This window comes from Theobroma umbraticum, unplaced genomic scaffold, assembly GCF_002168275.2.
Source record: "Theobroma umbraticum cultivar Fairchild unplaced genomic scaffold, ASM216827v3 scaffold_4.1, whole genome shotgun sequence".
Classification (NCBI taxonomy): domain Eukaryota; kingdom Viridiplantae; phylum Streptophyta; class Magnoliopsida; order Malvales; family Malvaceae; genus Theobroma; species Theobroma umbraticum.
Genome location: NW_018397258.1, coordinates 453,020 through 479,527, shown reverse-complemented (window position 1 = coordinate 479,527; position 26,508 = coordinate 453,020). Strand labels below are relative to the sequence as shown.

General features: G+C 38.4%; 4 protein-coding genes across 7 annotated transcripts; 3 read left to right on the top strand and 1 right to left on the bottom strand.

Annotated features, from left to right (window-relative positions):
• Nucleotides 1-2,452: 2,452 nt before the first annotated feature.
• On the top strand, nt 2,453-10,274 carry LOC110414544 (putative disease resistance RPP13-like protein 1). The gene is made up of 4 exons (XM_021425810.2): nt 2,453-3,487; nt 3,578-3,911; nt 4,068-8,312; nt 8,459-10,274. The coding sequence occupies exons 2-3, from the start codon at nt 3,850-3,852 to the stop codon at nt 8,236-8,238; spliced, it is 4,233 nt and encodes a 1,410-aa protein (XP_021281485.1). The 5' UTR covers nt 2,453-3,487; nt 3,578-3,849; the 3' UTR covers nt 8,239-8,312; nt 8,459-10,274.
• A 297-nt stretch (nt 10,275-10,571) lies between these two features.
• On the bottom strand, nt 10,572-16,422 carry LOC110414504 (putative disease resistance RPP13-like protein 1). Of its 3 annotated transcripts, none has more exons than XM_021425729.1 (3): nt 16,404-16,422; nt 11,485-15,994; nt 10,572-11,027 (listed from the first exon to the last, which is right to left on the bottom strand). In XM_021425729.1, exon 2 carries the CDS (start codon nt 15,506-15,508, stop codon nt 11,504-11,506), a length of 4,005 nt encoding a protein of 1,334 aa, XP_021281404.1. In that variant the 5' UTR covers nt 15,509-15,994; nt 16,404-16,422; the 3' UTR covers nt 10,572-11,027; nt 11,485-11,503. The 3 variants fall into 3 exon arrangements, with proteins under 3 accessions (XP_021281404.1, XP_021281405.1, XP_021281406.1); XM_021425730.1 differs by lacking the exon at nt 16,404-16,422 and adding an exon at nt 16,178-16,366; XM_021425731.1 differs by lacking the exon at nt 16,404-16,422 and having other exon boundaries at nt 10,572-10,918; nt 11,485-16,366.
• Nucleotides 16,423-16,924: 502 nt separating this feature from the next.
• LOC110414045 (F-box family protein with WD40/YVTN repeat doamin) lies at nt 16,925-24,125 on the top strand. 2 transcript variants are annotated; one of them, XM_021425102.2, is made up of 11 exons: nt 16,925-17,378; nt 19,285-19,881; nt 20,014-20,186; nt 20,272-20,475; nt 20,610-20,664; nt 21,191-21,289; nt 21,529-21,632; nt 21,965-22,054; nt 22,604-22,743; nt 22,851-22,935; nt 23,600-24,125. In XM_021425102.2, the coding sequence occupies exons 3-11, from the start codon at nt 20,026-20,028 to the stop codon at nt 23,958-23,960; spliced, it is 1,299 nt and encodes a 432-aa protein (XP_021280777.1). In that variant the 5' UTR covers nt 16,925-17,378; nt 19,285-19,881; nt 20,014-20,025; the 3' UTR covers nt 23,961-24,125. The 2 variants fall into 2 exon arrangements, with proteins under 2 accessions (XP_021280777.1, XP_021280778.1); XM_021425103.1 differs by lacking the exons at nt 16,925-17,378; nt 19,285-19,881 and having other exon boundaries at nt 20,051-20,186; nt 20,280-20,475.
• A 248-nt stretch (nt 24,126-24,373) lies between these two features.
• Nucleotides 24,374-25,805, top strand: LOC110413548 (Acyl-CoA N-acyltransferases (NAT) superfamily protein). Its single transcript, XM_021424404.2, has 2 exons — nt 24,374-24,794; nt 25,224-25,805. The coding sequence occupies exons 1-2, from the start codon at nt 24,495-24,497 to the stop codon at nt 25,545-25,547; spliced, it is 624 nt and encodes a 207-aa protein (XP_021280079.1). The 5' UTR covers nt 24,374-24,494; the 3' UTR covers nt 25,548-25,805.
• The last annotated feature ends 703 nt before the right edge of the window (nt 25,806-26,508 follow it).

The window sequence follows — 26,508 nt, the reverse complement described above, 5'->3', positions numbered from 1 at the left end:
TCAACAGCAAGTTTGGAGAATAAAAATTAAAGATCATTGCTGGATTCATCATTATGAGGTGAGTAAAACTCTTTTTTAGATCCAAGAAAAATGTTTGATTGATTTTGAAGAATTTGGATTGAAATTGAAAAGAAAAATCTACCTGTAGAATCAAGTATCATGTACTGTCCTGTCACTTTGAGTTTGATTATGAAATGATTTATGGAGTTTCAACAGTTGACTTATATATGGTTGGAAAGTTACATGAGTCTATTTTCTAATGAACTAAAAGGAAGTGGATTTTGAATTTCCTATTTAAAGATATGATTTGTTTTTGTAAAGACAGTGCAAATTGCTTAGCAGTAACATCAGGGGCGATTTTGAAAATTTTTTGCACTTTTCCTATAGTGAACTAAGTGTTGCAGTTTATATGGATAGAAAGCTTATTAAGTCTAGTTTCCAATGCATTAAACAAATCTTGATTTCGAGTTTCATAGCTTAAGATATGAGCATTTTAATGAATGATGTGCAAGCTATTCAAATTTATAATTTGGGAGAGTTTGGGTTATTTTGTATAGTTTTAGGTGATAAATAGATTTTATAGAATTAGATTATTTCTCATATGTTTAAATGATTGTTATTAGACTTTTGATTATTTTAGTAGAAAGCGAGTTTGTTAGGACAAAAAGAAGTTAGTATATCTTCACACACTTTATTTGTTTCGAAACTATCGTATATGAATATTTCTTAAAAGAATCAAACGTTTTATTTCATTATTTTCAGTATATAAACATAGGGTCAAGCATATGATTATTTTTTATATTGAGCTTAATAATATAATAAACAATGATTTATGAATGATTTGGTTTTATCATGTGATGGAAAGTGGATTTACAAATGATTTGAGTTATACATATGACGAACATTATTTTATGAGTGTTTCGGTTGATTTTTATGACGAATGTCAATTTCTAAACAAAACGGAATCTTTGATCATCATTAAAAAATATTTTAAGAGCTACGAAATAATCTCTAAGAAGTGGGATAATCGATATTAAAACTAGTTCTATGGTCTTACTAACGGGATATGATAGTTAGCACATGCATTTGCTAATGGTATATGATAATTAATAACGATTATGAGAATGATTAGTTGATCCGGTTTTTGTCACTGGATATAATAGTGATTGTAGCTAAGATGATGAAGTTTTATGAGTTTCAAAGATTGAAACTATGATTTGCTTGAAAGATATTTTAAGAATGATATTTAATGATTTATGAACTTATGAAATCTCTCACTTTTAATATAATGATTTGTTTAACTATTTAAAAGTATGATTTAGTGAAATGTTTTTGAATGAACTATACGATATATAGAAAACGATGCTTGATTCAGTAGGGTTTTATTTTTTCAATTATAGTTTTGCAAATGACAAGAGATTGAGAGCTTTAGAGTTATGGGAGCTAAGAAAATAATTTGAGAAGTCTACCTTAACGTTAAGGTATTGTTAATTTTATTGAAACTCTTATTATGTGTAATTGATATCTAAGTTTTAGTTGTTTAATTTATTGTATTGGAGATTTTATCGGGACTATAATAATTACATAGACGAAAATGTAAGTATGAAATATTGTTAGTATGATTTCATTTGGGGACTTCTAGTATAGCAAATTATAGCAAGATTTCATATTACTGTGAGACTTAGTCTCGAGATAATATGACCATGTCATGTCTCAATTTCGAGACGTGACACCTTACCCCTTACTTGTGGTTCAAGTTTAGATCATCGGAGCTTATATCCGATTGTCCTTCATTGCATTCAAATTTCGTAAACATATCCTATTACAACCCGTACTCAAATTTTTTGTACTATAAATATACCGGTAATATAGAGCAGGGCAATGTTTCATTCAATTCCAAACCTTGTTCAGCAGCATTTTAGTAGTTACCATGATTCACGAGATAAAAAGAAAAAAGGAAAAAAAAAAAATCAATCCAAGATGATGATGTGCTTTGAAGAGTGTGACAACTTTGTAGACTTGACCGAAGGACCGTAATGGATATCTTTTAAGTAGATATTTTCTGATATTGGATCCCATTATGTAAAATATAAATGTTTTATATTCAGATTTGAGATAAAGTTTTTATGCTGGTTTTAGGTTCGGATAAGGTACATGTATAGATGTTTATATATTTGTTTCTAAGATACAGCATCCGGTTTCAACATACAAATTCTTAGTTATTCTTTAAACTTTTATATCATTTTAATGTATTTTAAGTTTTTCAGAAGAAATGTCTGATTGATTTCCTTCATCATTTGGGCCACATTGGAATCCCAGATATGCCAAGAAAAGAAGTTTTCATTCCAATTTCTTTTCGAGGCTATATATATATATAAAGTAGAAAAGGATCATCACCCACCTTACTCCTACCTTTACTCCCTGGAACAACTCTTTTATCTTTTTCCTTTTAGATTTCTTCTAACCGAAGTCATCAGAAGAAAGAAAAGCAACGAAGAAATACCATCAACGGCAGATGTTGGAATCTGATATTGTAATGAAAGTTAAAAGGTCATAAATGATATTTTCGATTGTTGTATTTGAATTGATGTTGTTCTTGAAAGTTTTCTCATTTTCTAACCAGACAAAGCTATATGGCGCTCATTTTCTAACCAGACAAAGCGATATGGCGCACTGTCTCGTTGGCCATGCAAAGGGTACTTCCTTGTCCCTCCTCCCCTCCTCGCAGATAGTTTAAACTTTACGCAATTTCCTCGTAACTTCTCTCTGATGTGTTTATTTTGCTTCTCTCGGAGGAAAGCAAAATGTACCATTAAATTATGAAAAATCTCGAAAACTGGTGATTGGGACTTGAGGCATGGGGCTTTGGTAAGAGTTGGCGGAGGGTTAGGCCAACTGTCACAGTCCACAAGCTGACGAGGGATTCTTAGGGACACATATACTCCTCATAGGTTGGAGATGGTATAAACATGTTCAATCTTAATCCAATACATAACCGATCTTCTGAAACCATGACATCTTCTTGCCAAGCAGCGTCCATGGTTGCCTTAAGAGCAGTGTCTACCCTTTGTTTCAAATTTGTCTGAGACACTGAAAAGACGCGAAGAGAAATGAATACGTGGACGTTCTCTTCTTTTGAAGTCTCCTGTATGCCTGCACCGAAAGCCAATCGACAAGTAGCCTTCCTCAAAAAGGGTTGTCTAAGCCGACGTGGTCCTTTTGACAGTGCAACGCTAATTGAGTTTAAAAACGCTATGGTTCGTGATGAGGTTTGAAAGTGTAAAAGTAAAAGAATTCTGATATATCCCACAGTTTTGGAGCCATACTTATTGTAAAAAGAAACCAAACTCAGCCTGAATCAAGCAATGGAATCATTCTCTGGCATATACATGCTGTAAATTAATCTTTGGTTCCAACAATGGAGCGAGGCAACGGAGCATCAGTTCTTCTACTCCACCGATGATCGAGGCAAGGTGCCGGCCTGAAGGTCTAATCATAGCTTTTGACTTTTGGGTCTAATATATTAATTGGAAGGAAAGGAAGTAATCGTTGACATTTTTTTTTCCCGTCTCCACAGACGCTGATTACACGAGGTAGATCACCGACGTTGCTTTTTTCTTCCACTTTCGGCGGCCGAACAATATTGAAACAGGCAAGTACATATCTAACCTACACGTAAAACGTGGAGTTTCTGGATTAAAACCAGAGACCTGCTCTAGTATTTTATCGTGAACTTTTTGTCCTGGCTTTTCATCGTCCAATCACTAACTGACGAATACCTGGGGTTTACCGAAAGCCAATTTTTTCCGTTTACCCTTTCAAAACAACCGGCCTGCGGGTCGTACCGGCATGCTTTGTCTGTGTTTATTTATATGTTTATCTTGGAATCCACTGGAGAAGGTATCAAAAGGGTAAGAGGTTTCTGTCCTGATAATAAAAAAAGATTCTTGGTTTTGCTTTAAGCTAAAGCAGGAAACATGCGTCTTTCTTTTCTTTTACTCTTCCTGAAATTGTTGCTAATTGGTAGGTCGTATCTAATCTATCATCCCCTCTTGTTTACAAAAAAGACTCTGTTTCTCTGCGATGGAGTGTGGGATTGCTGTGGTTGGCGAGAACCTGCTCTCTACTCTCCTTGACGTATTGTCCGAGGAGTTGGCGGCCCCTTTGCTGCTGGAGTTTGCTCGCAAAGAACAGGTCCATGCCCATCTCAAGAAATGGGAGACCGTCCTCTTCAAGATTCAGGCAGTGCTCGAAGACGCAGAGGAGAGGCAATTCACTGATCGGGTTGTTAAAATCTGGCTTGATGAGCTCAAGGACTTGGCTTACGACATTGAGGATGTACTTGATGACTTTTCTACTGAAGCTCTTCGACAAAAGTCCAAGGAGCAGAGTCAAAGAATCACCGGCAAGATACGAAAATTGTTTACTTCCTTTTTGAACCATTTTACTTTTAATTATAAAATGGCATCTAAAATAAAGGAAATTACGGGAAGATTGGAAGATGTTGTTAAACAAAAAGATGATCTTGGTTTGACAGAAAGGGTTGGGGGTGGCCGTGATAGAGTGCTGCGAAGGATGCCCAGTACTTCTTTGGTGAATGAATCCCTTGTTTTTGGTAGGGAAAGTGACAGGGAACTTATTATTAATAAACTTATTCTGAAGGAGGAAGAATCAAGTGATGGTGGGATTTCTGTGATTCCCATAGTTGGAATGGGAGGGTTGGGGAAGACTACTCTTGCCCAGCTTGTTTATAATGATGCCAGGGTTGAGACTTTCTTTAAATTGAGAGCTTGGATTTGTGTTTCTGAGGAATTTGATGTTGTTAGGGTGATGAAAACTCTGTTAGAATCCTTGACTTCAAGGGCTTGTAATGTGATTGACTTGAACGAGCTGCAACTAAAAGTAAAGGAGACATTGTCTGAGAAGAGATTTCTGATAGTTCTAGATGATGTTTGGAATGAGAACTATAATGATTGGACGGTTCTTCGCAGTCCTTTAGAAGTAGGTTCTGCAGAAAGTAAAATCATCATTACAACCCGTAGTCAACGAGTTGCATCCATGATGGGAACTGTTTCTGCTTATCATTTGAAAGAAATGTCGCGTGATCATTGTTTGTCTTTGTTTACACAACATGCTTTGGGGAGTAGAAATTTTGATAATTATCCAAATTTGAAAGAAATTGGTGAGGCAATTGTGAAAAGGTGTAAGGGCTTGCCATTGGCTGTTAAAACACTTGCAGGCCTTTTGCGTTGCAAGATAGGTTATCATGAATGGGAAGATATACTGAATAGCAGGATATGGGATTTACCAGAAGATAATAGTGCCATTCTACCAGCCCTGAGGTTGAGCTACCATTATCTTCCTTTTCATTTGAAACCATGTTTTGCTTATTGTTCACTATTCCCTAAGGACTATGAATTTGAGAAGGATGAATTAGTTCAATTATGGATTGCAGAAGGTTTTATCCATCAACCTAAAGGAATGAAGCAGGTGGAAGGCTTAGGTTTTGAGTATTTTCATGAATTATTATCAAGGTCTTTTTTTCAACAATCAAGTGTTAGCAAGTCATGTTATATGATGCATGACCTCATTAATGATTTAGCTCAATATGTTGCTGGTGAAGTTTGTTTCAGGTTGGAGGACAAGATAAGTAGCAATGGGCAATGCTATGTTTCCAAGAGGGCTCGCCACTCCTCATTCATTCGTCAGAAGTATGATGTTCGCAAAAAATTTGAGTCCTTCTACAAAACGAAATGCTTAAGAACTTTCCTAGCATTACCTGTCTTTGTGTCAGATCTGGAAGGAGAATGCTATTTAACTAAGACGCTGTTCCAAGACCTGCTGCCAAAACTTAGATGCTTGAGAGTGCTATCTTTCAGTGGTTATTGCATAAGTGAGCTGCCAGACTCTATTGGTGATCTCAATCACTTACGATACCTGAATCTGTCTCGCACTAGAGTTAGGTGCTTACCTGAGTCACTGTGTGCTCTCTGCAATTTACAGACGTTAAACTTGAGTGGCTGTAGGAAACTTACTAAATTGCCTCAGGGAATAGAGAATCTCATCAGCCTCCATTATCTTGATATTGCTGATACTGATAATCTGAGGGAAATGCCACTGCATATAGGTAATTTGATCAATCTCAAGAAGCTGTCAAAGTTTATTGTGGCAAAAGGCAGTGGGCCTAGTATAAGAGAGTTGAAAGGCTTGTCTCATCTTCAAGGGCAGCTTTCTCTATTTGAGTTGCAAAATGTGGCAGTGATTCGAGATGTAAGGGTTGCCAATCTAAAGGAGAAACGTGGACTTGATGAGTTAGTCATGAAATGGAGTGATGCTCTTAATGGTTTTCAGAGCAAAGTAGATGAAATTGATGTTCTCGACATGCTAGAACCCCATCAAAATCTGAAGAAACTCAGCATATTGTCTTATGCAGGTTCGAAGTTCCCATCTTGGATTAGGATCCCTTCATTTGTTAACATGGTGTGCTTAAATCTCTGTGATTGTTCAAAAATCACATCATTACCGTCACTTGGGAGGTTACCTTCCCTCAAGTACTTGCACATTGAGGGAATGACTAGACTAAGTTTTGTGGGTTCTGAATTTTATGGGGCTATGTCTTATTCTGATGAGCTTTTTCCATCCTTAGAGACTCTAACATTTGGAAAAATGTTGAAGTGGGAGAACTGGTCTCAGCCCCAGGTGTTTGAAGCTGCAAAAAAAAATTTCCCTCATCTTCAGGAGCTTGTGATGTGGACTTGTCCGAAGTTGGTAGAGGCTTTACCCAACTCGCTTACTTCCCTTGTAAAGCTTTCCATTTGTGAATGTCCACAGCTTGCAGCCTCTTTTCTGAGCCTCCCATCTCTTTGTGAATTGAATTTAGAACAATGTAATGAGCAGTTTCTTACAAGGTTCATAAACCTCACTGCTCTCAATAGGTTGAAAATTGAGAACATTTCAAATCTTTCTTACTTACCCAAAGACTTCACATGCTTGGTATCACTTGAAGTTCTTGAAGTTGAAGATTGCGGTCAACTGACATCCCTGTTGCAAGAGGGTGCCAGATTAGAAAACCTTTCTTGTTTGAAGCGTCTAGCAATCATGAAGTGTCCTCAACTGTTGTGGTTGATAGATGATGAAGATGAGCTACCCTCCAGCCTAGAGTATCTGGAAATAGAAGATTGCACCAAACTGGAGAAGCTTCCAAATGGGCTAGAAAAGCTTAGATCATTAAAAGATTTGAGTGTTAAATGGTGCCCCAAACTAAGGTCTTTCCCAAATATGGATTTGCCATCTATGGTTAAAAATCTGGCAATCTTGGGATGTGAATCTTTGGAGTCTTTACCTAAGGGACTGGTGCATTGTGATAACAGCAGAATCACTACATGTCATCTTGAAAACTTGGAGATTCTTGGATGTCCATCCCTCACTTTGTTTCCACCTGGTGAGTTACCAGCTGCCCTTAAGCAACTTGAGATTTGGGATTGCAAACAGTTGGAGTGCATTCCAGAGAGATTGTTGCAGAACAGTAGGTCACTTGAAGTCATTCGTATTGGAAACTGCAAGAAACTGAAAGCCTTTCCTCAGTGTATGTACAGCTTTGAACATCTAACTGAGTTGCATGTAAATCAATGCCCTTCCTTGGAGTCTTTTCCAGAAAGTGGATTGCCAATCCGTACCCTCAGAACAGTCTTAATCTCCAATTGTGTGAATCTCAAGTCCTTACCCAATAAGATGCATGACCTCAAATCTCTGCAATATCTCACAATATTTGGTTGTCCAAGTGTAAAATATTTTCCAGAGGGTGGTTTTCCACCAAACGTGTTATCACTTTCTCTTTGGGGTTGCAAGCAACTCAAGCAACCCTTTGCAGAGTGGTGCCTAAACAAGCTTACATCTCTTAAAGACTTAAATGTTGGTGATTTTGATTTAGATATGACTTCCTTCCCTGAAGACTCTACAATTCCACGAACTCTTGTCCACCTTCGAGTCCAGAGTCTACCTAATCTGAGATTTCTATCCAAGGGGCTCCAGGACCTCGTTTTTCTTGAAGGATTAGATGTTTGGGATTGCCCTAAGCTCCAGTTCTTGCCAAAGGATGGCCTGCCTATCATGCTTGGTGTACTTCACATCAGAAATTGCCCTCTTTTAGAAAATCAATGCTTAGATGAGAAAGGTTCATTTTGGCCAATTATTTCTCACCTTCCTCTTGTGAGGATAGATTGTGTTGACATCTGCTGAACAAACTTAAGCAGATTGGATTCTCAGATGGACGGAAAAAACAGAAATGCCAATACCTCCTACTGTTCAACCAGGTAAAACCCCTTGCTGCTTGAACAACTCCTCTGGTCCTCAACTTAGCACATATTTACTGATAATATTTCAGCTGTAGATTTTGTGTAAAGAAGATCTAAAAACAATTTATATTACCTCCCTAACTATTGGTGCATGTAACTGACAGGAGGCATGCTGCATGACTTTGTTGCCCTTTAGAAGACAAGAGAAAGATGCAAGGTTTACTTAATAAACATGCTCATGAGAAGATTCTCACACTAATTTTCTTAGCTTTTAATTTTGAAATTAGTTAGATGTATCTGTTAATTAGCTCACCTTGGTGTGGCAAGTGTGGATGAGATTGAGTGCAGAATGGGGAGTTGGTTGGGTGGTTCCTACCAGGTTGAGACAGTTCTTTGAAATCTGGAATAACACTGATCTTAGGAAAGGGGAAGGGCAAGTGTGGGCAATGGCGTTTTATGCAATCTCTTGGTCAGTGTGGCTCCAAAGGAATGAAGTAGTTTTTAAAGGAGCTAGCTGGGACAGTAACCAGGTTTGCGAAGTAGCAAATTGAGAGTTGCGGTGTGGGCCAAAGTCAAATGGCCTCATAATTATAGTTCAACAATTGATACGTATCGGAGCCCATCACTTGGGGCAGCAATAACACAACCAAAACAAGGTAGACATGTGGATGGATGGGCTAAACCAGCTCCGGGGGAAATGAAATTTAATGTTGAAGAGCGGCGAAAGGCAGCCCTGGAGAGTCCGGAATAGGGGGTGTGATGAGAGATGAACATGGACACGTTAAAATCATGTTTTCCAAATCCATAGGGGTGGGGGATGCTAACTTAGCTGAAATTATAGCTATAAGGGCGGCGCTTATTCTCTTTATAGCTTCCAAATGGGGACAAATGAAGTAGTTGATTATTGAGAGCGACTCAAGCAATGCAGTCAAATGGGTGAATCAGCCGACTGAAGGTTACGGAAGTGGATCCTTCACATTGACAGGTTGAAGAGAGAAGTGATAAGCTGGCAAGTTAAGCACATGTTTAGAGAGAATAATCAGTTGGCAGATAAGACTGGCCAAAGCGGGGATTGAACGTATGCAGGATTTTATCAATGTGCTGGAATAGAGTGGATGGGAAGGAGTTAGCAAGTTTGGCAAGTTTGTTCGGATACTTTTCCATGATGCTGCAGTGGGTGGTTTCATCAGATGTGGTGTTTTGGCTGTGCTTGGTTTTTGCTTTTAGGTAGGTGGTGCTTTTCATGTCCCTGTGTATTTTATCATGAGGGTGTCTGCAGAGTCTGGTTCATTGGGGCTGTTTTTTTGCTTATGTCAGAAGTGATTCTTTTGTTCTTTTGGGTTGTTATGTGATGAGAGTGGGACGTTGATCTTTTGGTCTGGAATTGTTTGTTTCAGCTGGTTAGTCTCTGTTGATCTCATTGCAACCTGAGCTTGTGTACATTTGCTCTTCTCTGCTTATGGCTTAAGCAGAGTTCCTGCCTTAATGGGCAGCTTTTGTAAAGCCTCTTGTTAATGAAATTATATCTTCAACTTTCAAAAAAAAAATAAATTATCTCACCTTCTCCTCCCTTTCCCCCATTCCAAATCACATTATGCCTCTAGCTTTATCACACCTTAACCTGCTTGTTATGTTATAGTCATTGCTCAGTTTACCATCAAGTGGATAATAATTAGTGTTGTTATCCCTCACAAGCTATAGAAAGTATCGAGAGCATGATCTCTCTGTTTGGTGACAGATTGCAGGTTTGAGCATCTTTGCTCCTAAAGAAATGGCTGACTGCTGTACTCAGAGGATCATATGCTAAGCAGTGTAATTCTTCCAATGTAATGATACTCAGGAGAAAAACATTAATGTTACCTCATAATTCAGATTCTTAGCATGCCCTACATTTCCAGGACTCTTAATTGCAGCTACCTGCTGTTAATATGTAATGGAGAAAGTTTCACAGTTAAGACAGCAAGTTGTATTTTCTCTTGCAATAGAAGTTGTACAATCCTCTTTGTCATTGCCACTCAGGTATGCCCATCCGCCGTTGGCTTCATAATTCTTTTTCAGTATTACTAAGCCTGTTTGCAGTTTTTTTTTTAAACAAAAAAGTGGGAAAGTTCAGGTGTCCGCACTTAACCACTTGAAGCAAAATTTATTTGAAAAGAAAATTTCTATCTGATACTACAAGGTGTATAACTTGCCTTGCCGATGCAGAACTCTTGTGCCTTTTGACTTAGTATTATGATTTATTAATATGTTTTACTGCTGTACAATTTGGAAGAAAGAAGATAAGAAGTAAATTATATCACCAATTCTGTGACCAGTGGTGCATTTAACTCAGACGGGCACACTGTTACACCATTATATCCCTTGAGAAGAAAGGAAAAGATAAAAATATGTGCTCAAGGAGCATGCTAGGAAGAAGATTATTGCAGGTGTATCAATTTCTGTATCTTCCCACAAGCTATTGCAATATCGTCCAAAACCAGTTTGTTATGTGATCTTCATTGTTCGGTGTAACTTCCCAACTGCCTCATTGGCAATTTCAAGCATGATCATCTCCAACTTGGTTACTGTATTGCAGTTCAACCATCTTTGACTGTAACCTGTTCAGCAAACCGCCTCTCTCAATTCTGCAGTAGAGGAAATTCAGTTCTCAATGTGCCCACAAATAAAGTGTACACAAGCTTGAAGGCATACATCGAGTTTCTTTCTTTTCTTTTTTTCTTTTGAGGGAAAAACCTGAGAACAATATAGGGATATCTAGTAAGATAAAAGTTAAGGATTGAATTTAACATTGAACAGAAAATAGCAGCATATTGAGAGCAAAATCCATGTTTAGTTGTGTATAGTAATAAGCAGGCCATTGAGTTTTTGACAGATGAGCATCTGCACCAGAAATATTACACTTTTTTTTATGGAAATTTATTAGACATAAAGGCCAAAATCCTGTGATTTCACCAGCTCGGGCCAAATTCTTGTAAATTTTAGGCTTTCACAGACCATGGATCCCAATACAAGGAAACTAAGTTGCTGCTTGGAATCATCTTTTGTAGAACACTAGTATAGCTAAGTTGCAGTACATATATCCTCTTGATTTTGCATCAGATTAATCAAGCCATCAGCAAGGATTTTATACAAATTCCAATAGAAGTGCAATAAAACCAAAAAGTAGAAAGAAGCCTATGTACATTCAGACCTGATTCGGCATAGCTTTTTCAGTCTATTTCAAGGCAAGGGATGTTGGATATCATGGGCCAGTATTCTCCTGTGTCTTTTTTGCACTTGTCTTGTAAAACAAGACAGCCAGAGATGCACAGTCGTCCAAGCGAAGCTGGCAGGCCTTTCTTTGGTAGGTATCGAAGCTTACGGCAGTCTTTAATGTGTAACTGCTCGAGTGCTGTGAGGCTTTCGAGTCCCCTCGACAGAGATTCCAAATTCTGGAGGCTTTCCATGCGAAGATCGGTCAGGGTTGAAGGAAGCATTACGCCCTCTTCATCTGGAAAGGAAACCATGTCTGCAGCAGGGCATGTACCAGCAATTTTGATTTCCGTAAGACGGTTGAGTTTGTCCAGGCGCCACACTGACATCGGCTTCTTCAGGTTTTTACAGTTACGGAGCTCGAGTGAAGTTATGTTGGGTGGCAAACCACCAAGTGGAATGGATTCGAGGGCCATGCAGTCAGATAAACTCAGTTCCCGAAGGGATGTGACGTTCTGCATCTGCTTTGGCAGGGACCTGAGATTCGAACAGTTGGATATGCGGAGAATTTTAAGATTAGGGATTGACAACCCACTTTCCAGGAAGGATTCCAAAGCAAGACAATCTTCTATACACAAATATTCAAGACGAGATGCGCTATTCCAATTGTCATCAGGAAGAAACTGTAGATTGTTGCAGTTTACTATACTCAACTTCTTGAGTGTCCAGGGCAACCTGCTATTTGGGACGGTTTTCAGAGAAGGGCATCCTACAATCTCCAACTCTTCAAGAAGGCAATAGGGGTTGCTGCAGTCTTTCATCCTAAACGTATCAGGCAATGACTCCAGAGCCTTACAGTCATGGATTGTAAGGCACTCTGGTGTATAGGGCAGCCCCATCGGTGGAAAGCAAACAAATTTTGGGCAGCTTTCAATCCTGAGATCTTTAAGAGATGAGAAGCAGCATAGCCCTTGCTTTTCTCCGAAAAAGGATACAAGCTCGGGACAATTCTTTAGCACTAAACTCTTTAGCCAAGGCACGTTTTCTGATTCTGATCCATTCCACCAGAAACAGGTAAGTTCACTGCAACTTTCAATCTCTAGAACTTCAAGTTTCACCAAGGACTTTGTAAGCTCTTTAGTTAAGCAGGCAAGGCCGGAAATTCTCTCCAATTTCAATTTGGTGATGGAGCTGTGATCAACCATGCTTTTAAGAATTGCGTCACTACAGTCTGCAACATTCAATTCACCCAAGCATGGGAAGCTTAAAGGTGAATTTGTTAACACTGGGCACATTTGAACATCTAGTTTCACCAGAGAACAAAGGTATCTAGGTAAGTTTCCAGTCAACTTAGGACAGTTGTGCAGTATAAGCTCACGAAGAAGAGGGAAAAGTTCAACATTCCCAACAGATGAAACCCATTTCTTCCATTCTTTCATGTTATCGAACCTCAAGAACTCCAAAGATGGAAAAGCCTTAACAAAAGGAAAACCCTCCCCGTAAAATTCGGGGCCCAAACTTGTCACCGCATTCATGCCTTTTATATTCAACTTTTTAAGCAATGGTAGTCGCCCGAGTGATGGCAATGATGTGCAATTTATACAATCAGAGAGGTCTAGATGCTCTATTTTAGCAAAAGAAGGATTCCCAACCCAGGATGGGAACTCTCCAGCTCCATAATTTGAAATAGAAAGCCGCTGCAGATCTTTCGGAGGGCACAGTGACTCAAGGACCTGCAATTGGTTGGGTCCGTTTCTAGAGAGATTTAAATCATCGCTCCATTCCAGGGCTAACTCCTTCAAATCAAGCTTTTGCTTTAGATTGGCAACCCTTGCATCTTGAATATCCACCACGTTCTGCAGCCTTAGAATGGAAAGCTGACCTCGAAGAGACAAATCCTTTAAGTCCCTTAATGTCAGCCCACCATCTTTCCCGATGATAAATTTGGGCAGTACCCGGAGACTCTTCAAATTCCCTAGTCCTGATGGCATCTCTTGTAGCTTGGGAGTATCACTGATGTCAAGATGATGCAATTTAATCAATCTACTGGTTCCAACAGGCAAAGCAGTAAGTTCCCTGCACTGGTTTAGTATTAATATTTGTAAGTGGTGAAGATTACCAACTGACTCAGGGAGCAATCTTAGTGCACTTCTAGACAAATTAAGGTACCGCAGATGCTTCAGATAACCAATCAAATTCGATAGGTCTCCAATGAAATAGCCACTCAAGGATAACACTCTTAAGCGTTTTAGTTTTGGCAGCAATTGGTGTGATATCTTACTACTTAGATGGCAATATTCTCCCTGATGTAATATAGGCAATGCTAGGAATGACCTTACATCCTTTCTTTTGCTAAAGATTTCAAACCTCCGTGAGACATCGTATTGATGACGAATGAATGAGACATGGCGAGCCTTTTCAAAAGAATGTTGGCCATCATCAATCTGCACTTCATGCTCCATGTTAAAACACAAGTCCCCGGCAACAGATTGAGCAAGATCAATAATGAGGTCATGCAATACGAACAGTGATTTGTTATTATTTGACTGTTGAAAAAATGACCTTGATAGCAGATCAGAAAAGTACTCGCGGCCTATGTCTTCCAGTTGCTTATCCCCTTTTTGTTGCACAAAACCCGCTGCTATCCATAAAAGAACCAATTCATCTCTGTCAAATTCGTGGTCCTTTGGAAACAGAGAGCAATAAGCAAAACATGGCTTCAAATGAGAAGGGAGGTGATGGTAACTCAATCTTAATTCAGAAAAAATGCCTCCTTTCTCTTCTGTTAAATCCCACATCTTGCTCTTGGATACAGCTTCCCACTCTTCGTAGGTCACCTTGTTGCGCAGGAGGCCTGCCAAGGTTTTTACTGCCAAAGGCAATCCCTTGCATTTCTTTACTATTTCTTCGCCAATATCTTTCAGATGTGGATGCCCGTCAAAGTTTTCGCTTCCCAAAGCATGGCGGGCTAAAACAGACAAACAATCATCATATGACAACTCTTTTAACTGATAAGCAGGCAAGGTACCTGTCATTTTAGCAACGTTTTGATTGCGAGTCGTGATGATGATTTTGCTTCCCGACTTGCCAACTTCCAAAGGGAGGATAAGGCTACTCCAATCAACGTAGTTATCATGCCAAACATCATCCAAGACAAGTAAAATTTTCTTCACAGATAGCTCCTCTTTCAGCTTGATATGGTGCAAGTTCAGGCCAATGGTGTCAGGAAATCCAGGATGAACAACTTGTAAAATGGCTTTCATGACCTTTATGACGTCGAAATCTTCTGAAACATGGATCCATACTTTTAAGTCAAAAAACCCAGTGACTTTATCATCATTGTAAACCAGCTGAGCAAGGGTCGTCTTGCCAATTCCTCCCATTCCAACAATGGGAATCACTGGCACTTCAGCATGACTTGCTGTCTCAACCAGCAGCCGCTCAACAATGGCTTCCATATCTTTCTCCCTACCGTAAACATTGACTTCATTGACTAAACACGTTGTGGGCAATCTTTGATCCCTTGCTTTGTAGGCCCTTCCCTCAACATTCTCTCTTAATTCGAGGTTGTTCTTTTGTGTTGCAATCTCCTGCAGTCTAGCGGCGATGCGCTTTATCTTTGACCCCATCTTGACACTAAACGTGCCAGCACTCCATTTAAAACAACTTAAACTAGCAAGGTCGTGCCAGCATCTTACCGTTCTAACGCTGGTACGAGGTTGTGCTGTGAACTTGTGTCGCAAAGCTTCGTAGACAAACTCGTCTAACACATCCTCAACGTCGTAAGCCAAGTCTCCTAGCTCCGTCAACCAGATTTTGACTGTCCTATCTGTCACTTGCTTCTCTCCTGCATCAGTGAGAACTGCGTTGATACACAGCAGCTTTTTCTCCAACTTTTTGAGGTCAACATAAAGTTTCTCCTTTCGGGCAAAATATAGCAAGTCAGAAGCGTTAAACCTGTCAAGCAGCGCCTCAAACATGGCAGTGAAAAAAGCTTCTCCGACTGCAGCTAATGCTTCCATCAGGGATCATAAATATTTTGCAGAAACAAATTGAAGGGTTTAAGATTATAGTTAATAGAAATGAAACGAAGAGAGAGAATCCTCGGAAACAGAACAAGACCAGAGGTTAGGATCAAAATCAAGCACTAGGTTTTCTGTGCTAGTTCTTCTCTTTGCATTTACTGAAACCAACTTCTCTTCCTTCCTGAATCCTGGAAACTTTGCCTATCAGGGATTTGGGAGGTCCCACAGGGAAATTGGATGGGGTATTTCCTGATTGACTAAGTTTAAGGCCTTTGTTGATTGAGGTTAACATCAATACATCCCCCCCTGACCCCAAGCTTACTCTAGTCGTATGTACTAAAAGGCAAATAGCCAAAAGCCGACAAAAGCAAAAGCAGAACTTCCCCCATTGGACTAATTTTTTTCCATCTCCTCTTTTCTTCTGGTTTGTGGAAGAAGAGCGCTTATGGACTTGAGCTGGCGCAAATTTTCCATGGCTGTTTCCTGGTAAAAGATTACGTAGAGAAAGGAAATTAATAGAGGAAAAATCAAAGAAGCCACATTCCATCTTCTTATACAAGGCAAATACTATATGTTACAGCAGAGAGAAAAAGCAACTGATACAAGAGAAATTTTGGGTCAATCTGAGTCTGGAAAAAGAAATCCTTTTACTCTGCAGTCTTCTACCTGTTAAACTTTGTTTTCCTGATCACCATGCAAGTTTTATTGGCACACTGTTTTCCTTTATGTTTTTAAACCAATTTGCATTCCTTTCTTTCCTGGAACATTGACTCAAGCTAAGAATTGAAGTCTGTAGAATCAAATTGTTTCAAGATTTGAATGTTTATTAGCAGAGTATTAACTATCTTATGCAAGAAAACATGAAAAGAAAGCAAAAAAGGAGCAAGCCAACCTTGGAGTTTTGTGTGGTTGGTAATCATACTAATCATAAAGATGTTCTGTTTTTCTCTGGCCATTAACAAGAATCCGTAAAGAAATTCCATTGGGAGTTTTGCCTGGTCAAAATTGGAGGCCTAGCCTTAGCAATGGGGACCATGGGGTAAATATCAAATTCAGTCATTTCCAGGAAATGACATAGTTTTTAAAAATGGTAGTGCTCAATGATGCATTAGTTTCTTTTAGAGTAAAAATAAAAAATATCCTCTTGCTGCTATGTTTTGTTTTAAATATATATTTTTTATTAAATTATATGAATTAAATTTGAATATTTGATTAATTGATTGGTGTATGGTCTCCTGCTTAAAAAATAAGATTCGAATTTTCTAATATGAAAAAATAAAAACATGCAATCGAGAAAAAATTAATTTAATCATTACCATAATTAATTTGATTATTACAGTATGTTGCTTGATACGATGAGTGACTGTTTCAAGTCACGGGGTACATGCACAATGCAACTGAGGAACCATTTTTAACAAAACCTGTGAAGCTATACTTATTTTACAAGATCTAGAAATTAATTTTATTAACAAGATAAATAGAATGAATGCATAATCTTTGCTAGAAGCTTGCATTCCTCGTTGTTGGTGAGGCATAAGGGAAGAAGCCTTGTTTCTTCTCTGGTGTGTGTATATATCAGTGGCTGCCTGTTTCAACCAAGAACCCTCCCTCCTTCCCTCTCTCTTTCTCTCTACTCAAAAGAATTCTAGTGTAGGTGTGCCTTTGCAGGCGCTGCTTAATTCCCCAGAGCCGCTTAAGTTTGCTTCCCAACCGGCCGCCTCCAGATATGGGAGGAGAACTTTTGCTCAAGATCTGGGTCAACGCTCTCAAGGACTTTCATTACGATATGGAGGATTTGCTTGATGAGTACTCCATCGAAAGTCCACAGCGTAGATGGAGCACAGAATGTCAAGAAAGCACTGCCGAGGTACGGAAACTTGTTTCTTGCTGTTATATTGAACTCGATCCAAGCCTTGTTATGTTCAAATCAAGGTTTCAGGACTTATTTTTGCTTATTGCTGAGACGGTGGTGGTCTTAAAAGGTTTTTGTTTGTGATTCCTAAAGCTGGTATGGCGAGAGTGGTGAAGAGAACTGTGATAGCTTTGGTTACGCTAATGTGAAATTTAAACCTTTCTTTGAACTGGAAAAGCTTGGATTTTTTTGTTTGAGGGACTTGATGTTGTTAGGGTGATTAGACCAGTTTTACCATGAAAGAGTTTTAGCTAATGATGTGTATGAATTGGATTTGCTTCAAGAGAGAGTAGAAGAAATTGTTAGAAAGAAATCTTTTATAGTCCTAGGTGATATTTGTAATGAGAACTATAAGAATTGAATTTGCTTCCATGGTCATGGTTCCTTCGAAGTTGGGAAGTAAAACCACTGTCATGACCCTAAGATGTGTGTCCATGATTGAAAGTTCTGGGTTACCATTCGAAAGAAATGGGTAACATCAATCTTTGGGGAGAAGAAAATTTGATGATCAGCTGTTTATGAAAGTGATTGACAAAGAAATAATGAAAGGGTGCAAGTGTTGACCAATTGGTTACAATGCCTCTGACACGTTTTGCAGCCAATGGCAAACACCATCTTTCCACCGTATTTTCCTTGACAAAATGCCAACTGCATACTTTCAAATTCGGATGATCATCAAAATTTCTTCTCCCTGAGATAAGATGTCATTAATTTCTTTCGATTATGATGTAGTTATATGGCAGTAATTTTACTTCCTGAACAGCCTAGTACTTCAGAAGAAATACTTTAAAGAACCATTGGATTCTCATAGATAGTTTTCATTCCAAATATCATCTAGAACTATGAAAATTTCTTTTCAATCTCACTTGTAATGAATTCAGCTTATTGGCATCCCTAGGCTTGGAACTCACTCATGGTAACAGTACTGTTTTCATCTCCCTAACAACATCAAATTCTTCAGAAACAAAAATCAAGCTTTCGTTTCAAAGAAATGCTTAACTGTAACATTATTGTTGTATATTTAGCAAGGGTTGTCTTCCCCACTCCTACCATATTATCTTGCTATCGTCGGATACTTGTTGATGACTCGAGGACTACTGGCTTCATCTCTAAACTTCTGGCTTTCAATTCAAGGGTTTTTTGCTCCTGAGATGTATCTCTAAACAATGGGTTCATCTGTACTTGTCTTTGATTCAATAAAGTTCTTTTTTGCTCTTTTTTTTTTTTCCCATCATTGTGAAATGGGGATTTGCATCCTGTGGTTGTTAAGCACGCAGATGCATGCACTTATCATCATATCAAATGCTTAGATGTTATATTTGCTGTTAAATTAAACAAAAAAACAGTAAAAGTAGGGATTGTCATGAAACATTAAAAGGAAACTTGACATGACAACATGTAATTTCTCCGGAACAATGCACCAATCAAAATGATGTTGTGATTGAAATTAGCTGTACAATTTAACAAATAGCCCTTTAAGCTATGCCTAGAGCATTTCTTTAACACAAGTATAAAGGTTTCATATCTCCCAGATGGTTCAAAAAACAGCAGAAAGAATCAAGACTTTTGCACACTTATAAAGAATTATGGAATTAATCCCTCTGATCACAAGTTAGCCAAATTTGGATAAACAAAAGAATAATGCTTTAACTGGCCTGGTATCAGCTAGGTTGCAGCTCAGGCATAAGCACATGTCAACCAGCTGTTACATATCCAGCTTCCGAATGTATTTAAACTTTTGTCGTCCTGTTGTTGTTTCAGGCACATAGCTGTAGAAATTTTTTTCTCTTTCTCCTTGAACTTGTATACATTTGCAGGTAGCTATTGGAGTATACTAACATGTGTCTTGTTTATAGAACAGAAGAAACCCAGATCAAGAAACTGGTTTGCCAAAAGATTTTAAACGAGAAAGATAATTATGACGAAGAACGGATCAAGAAAATGTGTTCAATTCAATGCTTGATATCTTCTTTCACTTGTCCTACTGCCCTTGGCATTTGTAAGCGTTTGTGCCCACTTTCCATTTTCAATGGTTTTAGCTCGGGATTTTGTTTAAAGCAGGCTACAATATGCTGTGTCAAGATCGACACAACTTGTACGTTTTGATTCATTGAATCTCATGATTTCATGATCATACTCTAATATATAGTCGATATGAGAGCTTCGCTCTGAAACCGTGCCATCCTGCAATGTCGGGTTTAAGGCAAATTTTATGTTGGTTCTCCACGCCGCTCACTCACTGCAGCAGGAAAACTATTGAAGCCTGAGCATGATACACAATGAATGTGCAACTAGCTGTAACTGGCGTTTTAGGAATACGAGTATCGACGAAAAAAAGATGACGATTTCTAATTGTCGGGGAAGAGAAGCCAGGGAGGGCGAACCGATCAAGCACTGTCGCTGATCAGTGACGCTGATAGAGGTGTAAACTGCAACTAATGGCCCGTACAAGTAACCCGTACGCTTACTTAAACGCTGCGTTTTGACATTGTCGTTATTATCTCGCAGTTTTTCATTTTTCCCTTTTTCTTTTTCTTCTTTTTAACACAACCTCTCTCTTTTCTCTCTGCCTCCCCGTTTACCGCCTTAGCGAGGGAAAAACATGGGACCCAGCCCCTCGGCCGGTTCCTCGTCGATGAGGAAGAGAAGCGGCGTGAGAGGTGGAACAAGAATGGAGAGGCTGGATCACGAAATCCTGTGTATCATCTTCTCCTTCCTGAACGCCTTCGACCTCGCTCGCTGCACCGCCGTCTGCAAATCCTGGTACTCTCTTTCAAATTTTCCTTTTCCTTTTATTTTCCAGGAATTATTTTTTAATTTCTTCTTTTTTTAAAAAAAAAAAATTAAGGAATGCAGTTGTTAAAAAATCCGAGTTATTGCAAGCGTTGTATTTCAAGCTGCGGCGAGATTCTATGGGAAATATTTCTACTGAGTCTAATTCTTCACGGCAGTCATGGAAATTAGGCCTACAAGAAGCAGCCATGAAGCATCATAGCTTATGTTTACGACGAGGTCGTATCGATATTCATCAGTGGAAAGCTCATTCTGTCGGGTAAAGCTTTGGTGCTCTTCTTGTTGAAATGCAGGGCGTTTTAAACTCCAATTTACTCTTAAATTTTCCATTTTTATTACAAAAGATGCTGGAAACCAAGGCCTCAGATATTTCTAACCTTGTTTTTTTGTTAGGGTTGATCAGTGCCGGATGAGGATGGGCTTACTTCTCACTGGTGTTGGTGACAAGGTATGGTTATGCCGCATAAACCTGTTATGGCAATTTGAGGTCTTCCTTTCAGTTTAATCATGCCTGCTTCCCTGGTTTATGCGTCAAAAGAGAAGGCAGTGGTCACAGCAGTTTCATATGTATGCATGTATAAGCCAATCTTATGCTATTCATTTCAGTCATATTTGAAAACTACCACAAAGGGAAAAAATTGTTCCCCATGCTTGTCATTAGGCAAATACACATTGAGGGTTGTAGTCTGTAGGATATTTATAGTTAGAATATGGTTGTATTAGACGTATAGGAAGCGTATGGTTCTAAATATGGCAAACCCTTTTTTTTTAACTTTCCTTCCTACTTGGTGAATCTGGTTTGAGAGATTTGTTTAAACTCATTCCAGTTCTTTACCATTTTCTTGAGGTCAATAGAAGTCAATTGCAGGTCCAAATTATTCATGAATCGGTATCTGAAGTACAAAGATTTTATCTGGAAGGGTTTTTCTTTGCCTCTTCAATCTACTAATGTTTTTTTATGGAAACTATACCAGGTTATGCGTCTTTGGTCTTTGAGCAGCTACAATTGTGTGGGAGAATATTACATCCCTGATAGTGCCCCTCTAGTTGACTTTGATTTCGATGAGACCAAGGTAACTTCATCCTCCTCTTGTCATTAGCTGGTTAATCTCTGCCCCACTCTCTTATTCTCTTCCTTCTCTCTCCCCTGACCTCTATTTTTTCCCCAACCATGTCTACCAGATTAGTTCACAAGTGGCCTTAAACATAAAATGCTCTTATTAAGAATGTAATCATTGTGTTTATGTGGAAATTTTTCAGATGATTTGATCAAATAAATTCTTCTGAATAATTTCTGTTCTTTTCCTTCCAGATTGTTGGTTTGCTTGGTACTCGTGTAGGCATATGGAGACGAAATGGGAAAAGAAGTATATTTCCCTCACATGAAGGCACATTCTCAAAAGGTTTATGCATGCGGTATGGATGTTGATTGACAGAATTGTCTGGCGAGAATATTCTTGTCTGCAATAGTGGTGAATTTATCTAGAAAAGAAAACAATTTCAAACTGTACTCATAAACCACATTAATTGGTTCAGTATCAAGGAATGTCAATCAGTTATTGGCTTGCTAAATATTATATTCTGGAGTTATCCTAGGTAGTACTACATTCTTCTAATCAAAGAGAAGTGTGAGTTGCTAGTATATATGACATGACATTGTAAAATTTTTTTGGTTAATGGGAAATGCTCTCTTTCTTTAATAAAGGGCTTTCATTTGTTAAATGCAACTAAACAGCTTTCTTCAACAGGTACACTGATCCAGAGGCTGTCATTGGATGTGAGGATGGAACTGTTCGGGCATTTGACATGTATAGTAGGGCGTGTTCTCGAATTATTAAGTATGCACTGTGCGTGCTGAATGTTTTATGTTTCACTCCTCTTCCAATAATGAAATTCTGTAGGACATTGTGGATCATTATTTTACTTGATCTCTGCTATCTTTTTCATATAGTGCAAAGATGTTTCTTGCTCGTCACTCTTGAGTGATACCTTCTGTTAATCAAAGTAGTTAAATACTCCACTGGCTGTTAAGAAATTTTTATTTGAACTTAGGCCTTGGTCTTCATTACTAATTATCTTGGTAATTAAACTCATTTCGCGGAAGTGTCTGAAAAGACCATTATCATGTTGAACACCCTTTCTCTTGCACAAGCTTTTGAGAATAATGCTTGCATGAATCTTTTCTTGGACTTTGAATAGTGCCCCAATTATGGAAATTAAATGTTCAGCTAAGTAAATTAATACATGAAGTGGATTTTGACTTGTAAATGCACTTAAGTAAACACTTGGCTGTTTAGTGGAAAGAAGGTTGATCATATTCTGGTGATTTCTTATACTCATATTGGAAGGACTCTGTGTAATGTTGCTTATTAATATCCTCAATGCAGGATGCATGCTGGGCCTGTAACATGCTTATCTCTGAATGATGACCATTTGATTCTCAGTGGAAGCTCTCTTGGTAGTGTCTCAATATCCAGCCTCTCATCCGATCAGCGAGTAGCTACACTAAGGTCAACCAATTCGGGAGGTTGTATGATTAAACAGTTATGCACATCACTGCGTTAAATGCCACTTTAGTTTCTTTTAGGTATTTTCCATCTGAAACTTGAATCTAATTTCTTCTTATTCTGACAGGCATAAGGACCCTGTGTTTCAACCCTTCCTCTCATTTAGTGTTTGCTGGGACAACAATTGGATATACACATTGTTGGGACCTTAGGTATGTCGGTTGAATCATAAATTCATTTTTTATAAGTTCACGCTAATCAGTTAAAAAAAATGTAGAGCCATTTTTATTTTATGTTCGACTTTTAAGTTAAAAATGATTTCAGTCCTGCCCAAAATTAATAAGTTATCAATTATAAATGAACCCTGCATGCAAGATGAGCAACAAATAACTTTCCATGGAACTCACCCTGAATAAATTGTGCTACAGGATCCCAGCACTGAGTGACTGGTAGTGCTTGAATCATACTGGTACATCATGGTGGTTATAAAAGTTTAGGTTTTGATATCTACTGTCCTTGCGTATTTTTGCCCCAATATGATGCCTACCTTTTTCATTGTGACGTATTTTGCAACCTATCTGCTGATTAACTTGGTTTCTGACTAGAAACGAAACGGGTGACTGGGTATTCTGTGAATGGTGTGTGCGAGAACTTAAGAGTTGATAAGATCCATTGTTTTCTTGATATTCTCCCTTTTTTTTTTCTTTTTTTGAAAGAAGTAACAAAACTGTAGTTCTATAAACGTGAAGAAGAAAGGGTTAGACAGGATCTATCAATCTCATGGCAATTGGCAATTGGCAATTGTAACAGTAGGTTTAGTCACAGAGACTATGCTAAATGATATTGATTGAGTCCCCTTGCTCTTTATTACTGCAGGACCATGAAATCTTTATGGGAGACAAGAATAAGTCCAAATGTTCTGTATTCTATGCAACATTTGCAGAACGATACATCAACTTTAGTTGTTGGTGGAATAGATGGTGTGCTTCGTGTTTTGGATCAGAACACCGGAGTTCTTTCAAGTTGCATCATTGGTGATGAGAGGCCAATGGATTCCTCTAAAAATACAAATGTTTTCATCGAAAAAAAGAAAGGAATAAGGCTCTCCGAAGATGCCCGAATCGACAAGATCCCTAGAACTGCTCGACCACCTATCACATGCTTGGCTGTTGGGATGAAAAAGGTTGTCACTGCACATAATATCAAGTACATTAGGATGTGGAAGTTCAATGTGTAACAAGTTATTTAGATGGTTATTCTCATTGACCATAATTGTATTATAATATTAGTCGTTTGTATTTCTATTTAGATGGTTACTCTGATCTCTATTAGAATGTTCGGTTCGTCTCGACTTGTCAATTTACATTAACATATTATGAACGTGTAGTGTTTTGTATTTAAATCGAGTTTTTAAGGATAAACAAAATATTACATAATTAATTAAACAAATTAAAATTCTAAACAAACCAATTTAAAGTTTACATGGTACCATATAATTATGGTAGGACAAAGTCATGAAAATACCAGAAAACCATCTCCTCGTGCTAAAATACAATATTATTTGGGCCATTTATTTCTCTGTAAGATCGGGCTACGGATTGAAAAACAAAGCCCAAGACCAAGCTCAAGCACTTAACCATCGAAGGCAGTCAACTCGGCTTATCCGACCAAAGTAAGCAAAACCGCTCTCTTCTCAGGATCGCACCCGCAGGAGAACTCTCAAAAACCCTAATTTCCCGAATTAGGAGAAGAGAATCCAGCAGAAGAAACAATGGTGTGCATACGCAAGGCAACCATAGACGACCTGCTGGCGATGCAAGCTTGCAACCTGCTATGCCTTCCCGAGAATTACCAGATGAAGTACTATTTGTACCATATCCTTTCTTGGCCTCAGTTGCTTTACGTGGCGGAGGACTACAACGGCCGCATCGTCGGCTACGTCCTTGCCAAGATGGAAGAAGAAAGCAGCGAGTGCCATGGCCATATCACCTCTCTGGCCGTCCTCCGCACCCACCGCAAGCTTGGCCTAGCCACTAAGCTCATGAACGCCGCCCAAGCCGCCATGGAACAGGTCTTCCTACCTTTTATCTTCATCATTATTTCGTTTTTTTAAAGCTTTTTTTATGCCAATCCATGGATTTCTATTCATTTTGCTGACGTTATTGCTTATTAAATACTTATTTATTCGTAAATTAGAGGGTGTCTGGTTGTTGCTTTTATTACATTTTGGAAGAAAAAGCTCACTGTGGATTCATAAAGAAAGCCAGCAATATTTTTGGAGAAGTAAAAGTTAAAAATTTAATCTTTTTATAGAAATACATGATTTTACTTTTATATGGAATGCTTATGTTAGAATTAGAGATACCTTTTTGTTTTTGGCCAGATAATTAGTGTCACGTTTGTTTAGTAATTATTTGCAAATTCTTGAACTGCAAAAGTAATCAGAAAGGAAGCGAAAAATATTTACATTTCTAGTTATTAATAGACAAAGTGGATGCAGGTGTTTGGAGCAGAGTATGTCTCGTTGCATGTGAGGAAGAGTAATAGGGCAGCTTTTAATCTGTATACTGAGACGTTGGGGTATAAGATTCATGATGTGGAAGCCAAGTATTATGCAGATGGGGAGGATGCATATGACATGCGGAAGCAGTTGAAGGGGAAGCAGAGTCATCATCACGGTCATCATCATCACCACCACCACCATCATCATCATGGTGGTGGATGTTGTTCGGGTGAGGCTAGAAGCACAGAAGTGACTCAAACAAGAGGGGACTCAAAATCAGAGTCAAAAGCTAGCACAAAATCTGATTCAAAAGCAGCATGAGAATGGGAGGTAAACCAAGTATTCGGAGAATTACGTGTGGCATTGGCTTATGTTCTTTAGATTATTATTGGAGGCCCATGATATTTTTAGTTTGTTTATGGAAAGTAATAATCTGACTGAGTATTTCAAAATTATGTTGGCTTCCCTACATATTGTTTAGCATGCTCCTGCTAATGTAACAGTGTATGTACTGTCTGTGTCTTTTACAATGACTTTTTTGTACCAATTTTGGTCAAATGTTTTCCTTTGGTGTTTCAACTTTGTGTTTAAAACTATAGTATGGCTCTTTATGTTTCATTTCTGCATTTATGTTGCTTTGTTGGTATATATATCTCTCTCTGGCTTGTTTCTGCTTCCTCCACTCCCTTTGTAATTGATGTTCAGATCCTTTTTCGACCAGATTCTCTTTAATGTTATCCCTTGTGCAAGATATTAAACGTTTCTCCGTATAAGTCGGTATCCTCATTCCACTGTGATAGTGGTACTGTATGAGGGTGGGCAGTTGTTGTTTGGGGGCATAGTGATATTAAGTATTTGGCTGTTGGTCAATTCTGTTGATGTTATGGTATGGCTGGTTCTTATACCTTCTTGAATATTAAAATTAGAGTTCCTGTTCCGTTGGCCTCTTGTTTTTCATTTTGGAGAAAAGAAGGAAAGGGGTAATGGGGATGGAGGGTAATAGAACCAAAAAGAGAAAAGTGGTTACAATAAGTTGTTGCACGATATAGAAATGGATATAACAAAGGCTAAAGTTCAAATTCTTGGTTCCTAATTTACTCTAGTAGAGAGGAACATTGCAGAAGTAGTTATTGTCATAGATGGAATAATCTATACTTAAAAGTTTGTGTTATGCCAAAGTTGGTGGCTGTCGTTTGAACATTCTTCGGCCTAGGGGGAGAAGTTCGAATTATTTGACAATTGTAAACTACACTGTAGCAGTAAATAGTGCTTTGTGCTTATT

What these genes read in the sequence shown, in the direction of transcription:
- LOC110414544 (XM_021425810.2), top strand. Translation starts at nt 3,850, where the DNA reads ATGCTTTGTCTGTGTTTATTTATATGTTTATCTTGGAATCCACTGGAG. An exon ending in CTGGAGAAGGTATCAAAAGG is followed by an intron (nt 3,912 to 4,067) that starts GTAAGAGGTTTC and finishes TTTACAAAAAAG; the next exon opens with ACTCTGTTTCTCTGCGATGG.
- LOC110414504 (XM_021425729.1), bottom strand. Translation starts at nt 15,508, where the DNA reads ATGGAAGCATTAGCTGCAGTCGGAGAAGCTTTTTTCACTGCCATGTTT.
- LOC110414045 (XM_021425102.2), top strand. Translation starts at nt 20,026, where the DNA reads ATGGGACCCAGCCCCTCGGCCGGTTCCTCGTCGATGAGGAAGAGAAGC. An exon ending in GCGTGTTCTCGAATTATTAA is followed by an intron (nt 22,055 to 22,603) that starts GTATGCACTGTG and finishes TCCTCAATGCAG; the next exon opens with GATGCATGCTGGGCCTGTAA. An exon ending in ACACATTGTTGGGACCTTAG is followed by an intron (nt 22,936 to 23,599) that starts GTATGTCGGTTG and finishes TTATTACTGCAG; the next exon opens with GACCATGAAATCTTTATGGG.
- LOC110413548 (XM_021424404.2), top strand. Translation starts at nt 24,495, where the DNA reads ATGGTGTGCATACGCAAGGCAACCATAGACGACCTGCTGGCGATGCAA. An exon ending in CCCAAGCCGCCATGGAACAG is followed by an intron (nt 24,795 to 25,223) that starts GTCTTCCTACCT and finishes AAGTGGATGCAG; the next exon opens with GTGTTTGGAGCAGAGTATGT.